Below are 10,135 nucleotides of genomic sequence, written 5' to 3' on the forward strand. Positions count from 1 at the left end.
CTGTTTTTCTTCTTGTTGTTGTTTGTGTGTGAATGTGTGGTTTTTCTTTCTGTTATCGTACATCTCTGAGAGGCAACGGAGCGTTGACGGATGGGAAGGTGAGCCCGCAGGACGTCTGTGACGCCTTCAACTAACTGGGAAGAAAAGGATCCGTCGGACGGCAAACAGGTGGCCTTGGATTGACTGACACACGTCTCTGTTGATCGAGACATTTAACCCAAACCAAACAACGTCGACCGGAAGAGTCCTACTGTGCTGTGCAATGAGCTCTCACAGTGGCTTCTCTGGCGTTGGACCGCATTGGCAGCAGCTGCCATGGTATTTAAGGGCTGCTCTGGCACCGGCGTGCTGGGAAACCCACTCGTGGATGGGCACAAGGCCAATGACCTTTATGTGGAAGAGTAGCAGCGGATGGTAACGATCATTGCAAAATACGTCACTGTGCATTGAGAGCGATGGTTCCGTGGTGTACGACCCAAACTATCGGCCCAAGCACAGCAAAACTAATTTACATGGCACCATATGACGGTACGGAGAAGTATGGTCCTGTGGAGCAGCCCTTTGGGCCCACTTGCGCAGGTGTGGTGGGTTTGGGCATCTTTGTTGTTTGCGTGGTTATGGCCGTCATGCGGTTGCTGTTTGATGTCATGTGGGGTGCAGCCATTAACGCCGCGGCTGGGAGTTGTGCCTATTTTTTATGTATCAGTCAATTCCTCTTCTACATTTTTTCCTCGAATGACGAGCACTACTTTGGGCATTTTATTTGACGGTCTCATTGGCGGCACCCTCCCGTTTATTCTGCTGGGGGACATTTACAGCGGGTTTGTTCTCATGATCGTGCAACTCGTCAACGACAGCGGGGTGTCGGTGCATATTTTTGTAGCGATTCGTCATGTTCTCCGCCGTCTCCTCGTTTCTGATTTTGTTTATCCTCATATTTTGTGGTGGCGATGCAGGTTCAGGAGGCGTCAGCGATTCGCGCCCCCATCCTCAATGGCATGCCCTCTCAGCAGCCCCCTCGTTACGTCCCACGCACAAACAACATCGCCCAGTACATTTTCTCGTATCTCCGTCACTTCACTGTTGAGTTTGTAATGGGCGTCAGCTTCGCGTCGTACTACGCCATCACATGTTTTGTCCGCGGCATGATCGGCTACGGCTTCTACCGCTCCACCGAGGTGTGCCACGGGATTCCCATCGTGGTGCTTGTGCCGGTCGCCCTGCGCTCCATGCACTTTCCGCGGTGTTACATTGGCATCACCGCGACGCAGAGGATACGTCAGACAGACCGCACAACGCGGCGGGCGGGACGGTGCTACGTGCAATGGGAGTTATACGCGCACGTCGAGGAGTTTTACAAAGACGCTGACACCCATGCCCTCTACAGTAGCAGTCAAACACACACAAACAACGACAATGGGGGGGGGGGGGTAAAAGAAGGGGCCAACGGTGCCAGTGCCGGGGGGGCTGCATGCGGTCCCATTTTATTATTTCATGGTGTGGCACTGCACCGCAGCGATGTCGCCTACGCGTGAATGAAGGAGTATCTCCTTCCACTTATATGTCTTTCCATATGTAGGTGCGGTGGGCGGAGTAAATGTTGATGTTGTACTTCTTCTCACCCTCCTGTTCTTCTATTTTTTCTTTTTTCCCCCCCAATTTCTCTCTTCATTCCTCCCTTTGCCCGGATGCACCTACTGCTGGGCGATGCCGGCAGGGACGAGGCGGATGACAACAAGCGAGGGAGTGGGGTGCGTCACGGGCCATATTCTCACTGTGGGACACCCCACGGACGCAGAAGTAAAGCTGCAACAAAAATAATTTTAGTCACTCCACTAACACACACACACACACACACACACACACACATAAAGATACACATTTCCTCGGTTCAATCTCTGTAAATATCCATGTGTGTGTGAGTGTGTATGAAAGAGTGAGAGAGCGAGGGAGATGTGAATAGAGACACATACACACTGCTTTTGTGTGTGTGTGGGGAGGGAGGGGAGGGGAGAGGGGTGTGCATTCGTTTCGGTGCCTCTTTCTTCGGGAATATTCACGTACTTGTAGTAGTTGCGTGTACGCATGTGGCCTCATGTGTCTGTTCGTTCTTCTACTTGTTGTTGTTGCTGGCGGTTCAAAATGTTATGTATGGCCGTTGTTTTTCCCTCTCTCTCCCTCATGGACGTGGAACGAGGGAGTGTCTCCCTTTTCTCCTTCAAGCATATATACACGCAAAGGCCCCAGGGGCGGGTTATTGGTGGAGCCGAGGCAATAAGGGGGCGTGTGTGAGTGTGTGTCGGTTTTGTGGTTGGAGTCGATGCATAGGAGTAAAATGAAGGTGGTGGTAAAAACCTTTGGAGCCGCCTTCTCTGTGGCCGTCATACCCGTATTGAGGGACAACTACACGTACGTTATTCACGACCAGGCCACAAACGCGGTGGCGGCGGTGGACGTCTCCGCCGACACCGCTCCCGTTTTGGACTACGTGCAGCGTCTCAGCAAGAGCACTAAGAAGGGCGACGCTGGGGAGGTGAGATTCAGCACAATCCTCAGCACCCACAGACACGTGGATCACACAGGCGGCAATATCGCGCTTCTGAAGAAGCTGGGCTCTAGCGGCACCTTCAACATCATTGGGGGTGTGAATGACAACATTCCAGGCGTCACGCAGACGGTGCGTGAGGGTGACCGCGTTTCACTCGGTGCGCTGCAGGTGGAGGTGCTCGACGTGCCGTGCCACACGCGGGGCCACGTGCTGTACAAAGTCTACCACCCAAAGTCTGTGGGCGACGGGGTTGCACTCTTCACCGGCGACACTTTATTTGTTGGCGGCATTGGGGCCTTCTTTGAGGGCGACGCAGCGCTCATGTGCCGGGCAATGCGGAAGGTGTACGACCTGCACCAGGGCGCCAGCGACAGGGAGGCGGCGGAGCACCGCATTTTTGTGTTCCCTGGGCACGAGTACACCGTCAATTTTCTCGAGTTTACGCGCGCCGCGATCCCACCCACCCATCCCGACGCCGCCTTTATCGCGTCGCAGCTGGAGCGCTACAAGGAGAGCGTGGCACAATGCACGCCGACTGTTCCCAGTTCCCTCGCTGAGGAGAAGCGGCAGAACCTCTTCCTGCGCACCTGTGACACGTCATTTGTGCGGGAAATGAGGCACGGCGACACCGCGGAGGCGCTGATGCAGTACCTGTACGACACCTGCCCCTGAGGCGCGAGGATGTGCAACGAAGCAACGACAGTCAGCCAACAGCAAAAACAGACAAGAAACCAAAAATAAATAAATAAATAAATAAAGCGCGGGAAGCGATGAGTGATGGTTAGAGCAGCGCGAAGATGTAGATGTTTGTTTTTGTTTTTGCTTGAAGGGACTAATGTCTTTTGTTTTTTTTCATTTTTGGCGTCGTTGTAATTATTATTATTTTCGTATTACCCGCTTAGTTCGTGAGAACTGCGGATGGGCGACTGCCCCCTGCTCGTGTCGCAGTGTGCCTCCCCCCGGGGCCAGCTGTGCGTCCTCGTCTTTTATCTCTCTCCTTCTTTGAGCTCTTTTTTTTCTTTTTTTTTGCTCTTCTGGTGCTGGCTTTCCCCCTTCACACACGCACACGTGGCCCGCTGCCTTCGTGCACCGATTACATGCCTCATCGTACTGCAGCCTTGCGTCCGCACAGTCAGGAGGAGGAATGTCGCAGATGCTCGCGCGGCTGCTGCCGGCGCTCCTCCGGCACCTATCAGGAGATACTGTGTTTACCGCACACAACCACAGCGGCGACGAGGATGTAAGCAGCGCCCATGCGGTGGCAGAAGAGGTGAGGAAAGCAGAAAAGAAGCAGCAAAGCAGCCAGAATGGAGTTGAACCAGAGAAGCTGCCACAGCAGCAGGACCACGCGTTTCATCTTCGTCAGGCCTGGTGCGGTGGTGAGCTGCACGGGCAATGCGGTAGTAGCGGGATGGTTGGCAGTCGTAGTGGTAGTGCTGATGTTGCTGCTACTGCAGCTGGTGTTGGTTGGCATCGTTGTAGCGCCCAGCGCTGGCGGCGTTGTGTGGAGTTGTGGCGTCATCTGTTGGGTTCAGACCGACTGTTTCTTGCGCTGCTCTTCCACAGCGGTGCTCTGTGGGCAGTGGAGTGGTGCCCGTCGGTATCCTCACCAGCCCCAGATGCCGCCGCCACAGGCACGGAGGCGCCACGATCGTGGTCAAAGTCTGTCGTGTGGTTTTTGCAACTTCACGAGGAGACGGCCACGCCTGTGAAGGTTGACGGCAGCACGAGCCTCGCTGCCTCTGCCGTTGCTACCACCAGCGGCAGCAGCACTACGGAAGGCTGCAAGGGAGAGACAGGCTCCGCGCCACACATGTATGCAGAGGACGAAGTGGTGGTGCAGCGTACGGCGATGACGCTCCTGAGCGAGTGGTTTGCGATAGTGGATCGCTGCGGGAAACGGTTTGCCCGCGCCTACTACTTTTCGTGTGCGCTTAAGATCGCCGCGCTTGTTGGGAACTTGGCGCTAGTGGAGGACATTCCCCACCTGCATGATATTGTGCTGCAGGAGCCGCGTTCCGTTGCGCAGTTCACCACATTCTGTAGTATTCTGTGCTGCCTCCTTGTGGAGGAGGCACAGCAGCAGCAGCCCTTCCGCCTGCAACTTCCACCGCCATTTTTTCTTCTGAATTTTAACCTCATTGGTCGTGGCTCTCGCATTGGTGTATGGCTACCGCGAAAACTAACCGGTGACATGACCGGAGTCTCAAGACACGGTGCAGCCGCCGCCAGTGGTGGTAGTGGTGGTGGCGCATGCGCTCAGGAAGCCCAGTTTCACTCCTGTGAGGTGTGCTCTTTTGGCGTCATGCTACGCGTGCCACCTGCCTCTGCTGCATCAGCCTCGGTGCCTGCCACGGGGGACCTCATACTTGGTGTGCGGCTCCTTGATGAGGCGTATGTGCAGGTGATGGATGTGCTGCCGATAATGTGCTACGATGCGGATGACGTTGAGGTGGCGGAGAAGAAGGAGGAGGAACATGACAATAACAAGCCCTCGTTGAATAACAGTGAGGACGGGCGTGGGCAGCAACTTTGCATCCCTCCTGAGCGTAAGCGGCGAGGTCGTGGTCGGCGGCCCAAAGCCATCACCACGACCGCCGATGTAGCACCCTCGCCGTGTCGGTGCTGGTCTGCTTTCTCTCCGCTCACGCAGGGCTACGTGCGGGTGGATCTGCTCCACCCGCGCGCCGTTTCCGCCATTGTTCCGCCGATGCCAGCATCATCGCCCTCTGCCTCCACGGGAGGGCCTGGGCGACGCCGGAGCCAGCGGCTTCACCACCCACAGCCACAGTCACATGAGGAGGCACCTACCGGCACCGTACCTCTGCGTCGGAGTTCCTGCATTACGGCGCAGCGAGACCCGCTCGCAACGATAGTGTTTGCCCTTGCGACAACGGCGCGTCGTCTCATCGGATGTCGTGGTCTTTTTTTGGAGCCACCATGCAAGCCCTCGCTGCCCACGGCAGCCGCGGTCCACAATGCGGACACTGGAGCAGAGGACGGAGTGGGGGGTAAAGGGAAACACGCGAGGGGCCCACGTGATGTTGGTGGCGAAACAACTCAGAGACGGGCGTGGGGTACGGCGGATGAAACACACTCCACCGCCGCCGATAGGGTTTCCACCGGGGCTCTCGCCGCACTTCATACTGTGGAGGAGGAGCTGGAATGCCTTACCGAATGTGCGATTCACCTTTTTCTGGAGGCGATGCTTCTGTGTCGTGCGCTTTCGAGCGAAGTGGTGCCGCAAATCGATGCATGGGCGATGGAGGTGGCGTCAAACGCCGTGGATCTCGCTCTCGCCACTCCCCAGCCTGTTTCACGGCATCTGCACGCCGTTGGGTACGTCCTCTGTCTCGTACCACATCCGCATCAGTCGCTACTCGTCACTGTAGGCCTCTTTGCCACTCTCGCCCAACGCCAGCGGGAGGGTAATAAAAGCAGCATTAATGCCGGTCATGCTATTGGCGGTCACGTTGGCGGGGGCGAAAAAGAACGCATGCGGCACGGCAACGTTGCTTCCACCGGGTGGTGGGATGTGTTCAAGGTGTGCGTGTTGAAGGACGCTGTCATACCGGGCCAGCTGTGTAGCGGCACATGGGAGCTGGTGGAGCGGGTGGAGCGGTCGCTGCGCGTCACCCCGCATGTGCGCCTTCACAGCAGACAGCAGCAGCAGCAGCAACAACAACAACAACAAGACGACGGCAACACCATTCAAACAGCCAACGAGGAAGGCAAGCTTCGGGATCGGGTGCCTGCAGCAAGTGAGGAAGCGACACCGTGCCGTAGTCGTCTGGCGCTGCAGTGCCCCCGGACCAGTGTGGAGAATGATGGACCTGTGAAGAAGATGAAATCCGAACTACAGCCAGTACCGGTGTGGGTCCGGGCCACCAGAGTTGTGGAGGTCGGTACGCAGAAGCGTGATTTGTCGCTTCGGGACTGGGTCATGGCGATGTGGTGGTCATTAGAGCGCGCCGCCGCGGACGCCGTCTGAACTTTGTCGTCTCTTGGCAGTCAACATGGAGACATCATCCTGTGCGTCTTCTGCTGCTGCTTCTTGCTTTTTCGATTATATTTTGTCGTGGGCAAAAAGGGAAGCATGTGTGTGCGTTTGTGCCCATGGTTGTTTGTAGTGGTGTTTTAACGTGCAGTTGCCATGAGCAATAAACGTTTTCTTCCTTACCTTTTGAGGCTTCCTTCTTCTTCTTGTCAGTCCCACCCTTGTTTCTGGCACCGCCCTTCTCCAGCTCGCTTCATCTTTGTTTTTCGTTGTTAGTTTCTCTGCCGCTGTCTAGGTGTGCTGAAGCGCACCCACGAAAGGGGAGGAGGTAGAAGCAGCAAAATTAAAAACAAAAAGGAAGGGAAGGGAAGGGAAGGGAAGAGGAAGTAGGAAAACCGGTACGTGTGCCGGTGGAAGGGCGAGAGCAACCGTGCAGGCTCACACGCACATGTCACGCCGTGTTTGTCCGGCTCCTCGCCGAAGCGGCGGGAGCCGCCGTGTCTCGTCCTCGTCCGCAAGGCCTCTGCTTTGGCTGCTCTGCGCCGTCGCGGCCGTATGTTTTTGTCCCGCAGCAGCCCTGGCAAGTGTGGCGGAGATTGCCGCTTACTTCGACGCCATACGCGAAGCCAACGCGGGGATCTTCGCGGGTGCCGTCGTCACGTGGGACGGGAACGGCATTGACGCCGGCGCGACCACGGCGCTCGGCAACCAGGCGGTGGTTGGCAAAACGATTCCAATGAACCCCGCCGCGAGCTTCCGCACAAACTCTTTGTCAGAGCTGTTTGTGGACATGACGGTGGCGCACTTGGAGAGCGCGAATTTGCTGCCCTTCCTGCGCAAGCAGGCCATTCCCCCAAAATTTTTGCCGCCGCCGTACGATACGGCAGCGTTTCAAAATCCGCTCTTCCCTGCCGCTGTTGTCTCGCTCGACACGTTGCTGCTGCACACCTCTTCACTCACCGAGGCAGGGTTTGAGAGTGGGGCGGCGCAAACGCCTGCAACGGTGATAGAGAACACCGCCTTCATCGAAAGCGTCTTTTCCAAGGCACAGAATGGCGTCCTGTGGGGCATAGTGGAGCCGGGGCTTGGAAGCAGCTACTGCCACTCTCGACTCAACACGGCGTTGGTGACGTACATTCTCGACAAGGTCCTCGCGGCGAGGAACCCGCCGGTATCTGTCGCGACGTTTATACAAAATACGTTTATTTCCCCGATGGGGCTCAGTGGCACATTCCTTCTTGATCACGAGGGTAACGTATCGGCGCCTGCCTATCCCACCGGCGGCGCCGTGTCTCTGGCGGGACGCGCCGTGCAGGATGTCACGGCTGATGGTAGCAAGGTATCGCCGTCCGTCACCATCCACGCCGCCTACACCGCCGACTACATGTACTACACCACCACACTAGACCTTGCGAAACTGGCGTACGAGCTCTTCCTTGGTGGCCACTACACCGTCGTTGGGGAGGCCTTGAAAACTGGCGCTGTCCGTATCGACAGTGGGAAAGGCGCTGGACCCGGCGTCGTCTCGCGCTCGCTCGGTGTGTACGGCTTTGACCCAGCACTTCTTTGTGAGGAGGTGCAGATGAACCGCACCTGTGACTTTGGCGATGCCGTGCAACTCTACGGCTGGGCGGTGACTGGGGACCGTAATCAAGTCACACTGCTCTGCCGTGAGGACAAGTGCGTGGCTGCCGAAGTAAGCTACTTCAAGACGAATACCTTTCTACACCCTTACGGTTTAGGGCTCGCCATGACTCCGCTCATTCAAAGTGGAAGGTCGCACCTGCCTCAGGGCGGTGAACTTCACGCCTTCTACGTCTTTATCGGTGTCATGGCAACACTTATCGTGGTCGTCCTAGCGAGCTACATTGTGGACTACATGGTGCAACTAGCCCCGGCGACGGCGTCCATCCCAGTGAACAAATCAAACACCACGCCGCTACCGATGAATGGTTCAGGGCCGGGATACACACCCATGCCACCGCGCGAGCAGACAAGCTACGCCACACTGGGGATTTCCTCGCCTGTGCGACGCTTAGACATGTACGAGTAGAAGTCTGAGAGCAACTCGGGAAGCGGCAGGACATTTTGTGTGTATGTGTGTGTGCGTCCATTTTTATTTTTTTTTACTCCTGATTGTAGATGGCGCCAACTGGTGCTGAGGATGCGACGCCTTACCACTGCATTTGTTTTGTTCTTCCGCTTCTGCGTTGCCTCTGCTTCCTCCACTGGTATGGTGTGCGAAGGCACGGGAGCGGGAGGGTGTGGTCAAACAGCGCGGCGTGCGGGGGAAGAACCATCGCACCCCACCGATGCTGCACAAGCCCGCCCTCTCAGGAGCCGCGTGGATTGGGGTGGGGGTGGAGAGAACGGAGGTGCGGGATGTTTGCCCTTCGCTTCTTTTGTTTACAGCAATAGAGAAAAAAGGGAGGGGAGGGCGGGGCAGACGCGGGTGGGTGGAGTACGAGAGTGGGGTGGGTGAATCTCTCTTGGTGTTTGTTTTTCTTTTCTTTTTTTATCATTTATTTATTTTGATGCTTCTATCGATGCCACTCTCGTTTTCTGCCTTCGCTTCGCTGTTCTTTTTTTTTTTTTTCGTCACCGTCCCTCATGGGCCTTTTGTGTGTGAGGCCAGCGGAGCGCAAATCTTGACGTCTCCTCGTGTGCTTCACTCCGGTTGCTAAACCCACAGAGAAACGCAACTCACCGTCGTACCGCCTACGCATGTGAAAAAGAAATTTGTGCTCCCTCCGTCCCGTGTTGGCGAAGGGGGTTTAAGGCCCGCGCGTACGTTTTGATTTGTTGTATTTTTAATTTTTTTTCACCCCGCTTTTGGTCCTGTTGCACTCCACCACGACACACACGCACACACGCACACGCATTGCTACACATGTATACACAAGGCAAGCACTACAAATTTATTTATATTTATATATATAAATATAAAGCTTCACCTCACGCACTTCACCATTATTTTTATCTGACAAACGCGATGACGTTTGACGCCACACCAAAAGCAACATAAATATATATATATATTTACATGAAAATTCCCAACAGTATTCGCGACTAAAACAAAACGACCATCAACAAAAAAAAAAAAACAATAACCACAGACAAACAAACCAACACCCCTTTTCTCACTCAGATAACTATGAGTTAAAAGTGAAGCACGTGAACATGTCGTTCCCAACCGGCCGCTGCGTCCAGACCTCCAGCGGAGTTTCTGCTATTCTCACGTGCGATGCCACGTCCGTCGTCGAGAAGCTCTTCCCGCTGAGCTCGGACTGCACCGGCCTGGCGCTGCCAGTCCGCGTGCCGCTCAACAAGTGCTTGTCGTTTTTTGTCGGCTCCGTCCAGTTCCTTTGCGGCTCCAGCGCCACTGGCCAACCGGTTGAGGTGGACAAACTAAGTCGCTACCAGGCATACCAAGGCTACCATCGCCGCCTCTGAGGAAACTCTTTTGTTTCCGATGTTTTATTTCGCACGTTTTCATTTAATTATTTTTGTTTACTATTTGGCGGGCGGCATTGCGGCGCGGGCTGGGCGAAAGTGTCCCAGCGGAGGAGGGGGTGGGTTTTCTGAGACGT

The 10,135-nt window shown here is 55.6% G+C and overlaps 6 protein-coding genes across 6 annotated transcripts in view, besides 10 other annotated features; all 6 read left to right on the top strand.

Annotated features, from left to right (window-relative positions):
* The first annotated feature begins 1 nt into the window (after position 1).
* Positions 2-54: a microsatellite.
* A 401-nt stretch (positions 55-455) lies between these two features.
* On the top strand, positions 456-767 carry TraAM80_02518 (uncharacterized protein; the record flags this gene model as incomplete). The annotated part of the gene is made up of 1 exon (XM_029379518.1): positions 456-767. One exon carries the CDS (start codon positions 456-458, stop codon positions 765-767), a length of 312 nt encoding a protein of 103 aa, XP_029240761.1.
* A 183-nt stretch (positions 768-950) lies between these two features.
* Positions 951-1,535, top strand: TraAM80_02519 (uncharacterized protein; the record flags this gene model as incomplete). Its single annotated transcript, XM_029379519.1, has 1 exon — positions 951-1,535. The coding sequence occupies one exon, from the start codon at positions 951-953 to the stop codon at positions 1,533-1,535; it is 585 nt and encodes a 194-aa protein (XP_029240762.1).
* A 303-nt stretch (positions 1,536-1,838) lies between these two features.
* Positions 1,839-1,869: a microsatellite.
* A 42-nt stretch (positions 1,870-1,911) lies between these two features.
* Positions 1,912-1,953: a microsatellite.
* A 382-nt stretch (positions 1,954-2,335) lies between these two features.
* Positions 2,336-3,220, top strand: TraAM80_02520 (hydroxyacylglutathione hydrolase; the record flags this gene model as incomplete). Its single annotated transcript, XM_029379520.1, has 1 exon — positions 2,336-3,220. One exon carries the CDS (start codon positions 2,336-2,338, stop codon positions 3,218-3,220), a length of 885 nt encoding a protein of 294 aa, XP_029240763.1.
* A 63-nt stretch (positions 3,221-3,283) lies between these two features.
* Positions 3,284-3,306: a microsatellite.
* Positions 3,307-3,692: 386 nt separating this feature from the next.
* Positions 3,693-6,539, top strand: TraAM80_02521 (uncharacterized protein; the record flags this gene model as incomplete). Its single annotated transcript, XM_029379521.1, has 1 exon — positions 3,693-6,539. The coding sequence occupies one exon, from the start codon at positions 3,693-3,695 to the stop codon at positions 6,537-6,539; it is 2,847 nt and encodes a 948-aa protein (XP_029240764.1).
* Positions 6,540-6,901: 362 nt separating this feature from the next.
* Positions 6,902-6,932: a microsatellite.
* A 61-nt stretch (positions 6,933-6,993) lies between these two features.
* On the top strand, positions 6,994-8,598 carry TraAM80_02522 (uncharacterized protein; the record flags this gene model as incomplete). The annotated part of the gene is made up of 1 exon (XM_029379522.1): positions 6,994-8,598. The coding sequence occupies one exon, from the start codon at positions 6,994-6,996 to the stop codon at positions 8,596-8,598; it is 1,605 nt and encodes a 534-aa protein (XP_029240765.1).
* A 442-nt stretch (positions 8,599-9,040) lies between these two features.
* Positions 9,041-9,077: a microsatellite.
* A 311-nt stretch (positions 9,078-9,388) lies between these two features.
* Positions 9,389-9,426: a microsatellite.
* A 35-nt stretch (positions 9,427-9,461) lies between these two features.
* Positions 9,462-9,490: a microsatellite.
* Positions 9,491-9,566: 76 nt separating this feature from the next.
* Positions 9,567-9,590: a microsatellite.
* A 27-nt stretch (positions 9,591-9,617) lies between these two features.
* Positions 9,618-9,676: a sequence feature (A-rich).
* Positions 9,677-10,017: 341 nt separating this feature from the next.
* The window catches only part of TraAM80_02523 (cathepsin L-like protein), a gene marked incomplete at both ends in the record, with an annotated part of 738 nt that continues 620 nt past the window's right edge, over positions 10,018-10,135 (top strand). The window contains one exon of the mRNA XM_029379523.1: positions 10,018-10,135. This exon is cut by the window's right edge and continues 620 nt beyond it. Within this exon, the coding sequence (XP_029240766.1) occupies positions 10,018-10,135 (118 nt within the window).

The sequence above is a fragment of the Trypanosoma rangeli genome, assembly GCF_003719475.1.
Source record: "Trypanosoma rangeli strain AM80 chromosome Unknown Tra_15.4_contig_00058, whole genome shotgun sequence".
Taxonomy (NCBI): domain Eukaryota; phylum Euglenozoa; class Kinetoplastea; order Trypanosomatida; family Trypanosomatidae; genus Trypanosoma; species Trypanosoma rangeli.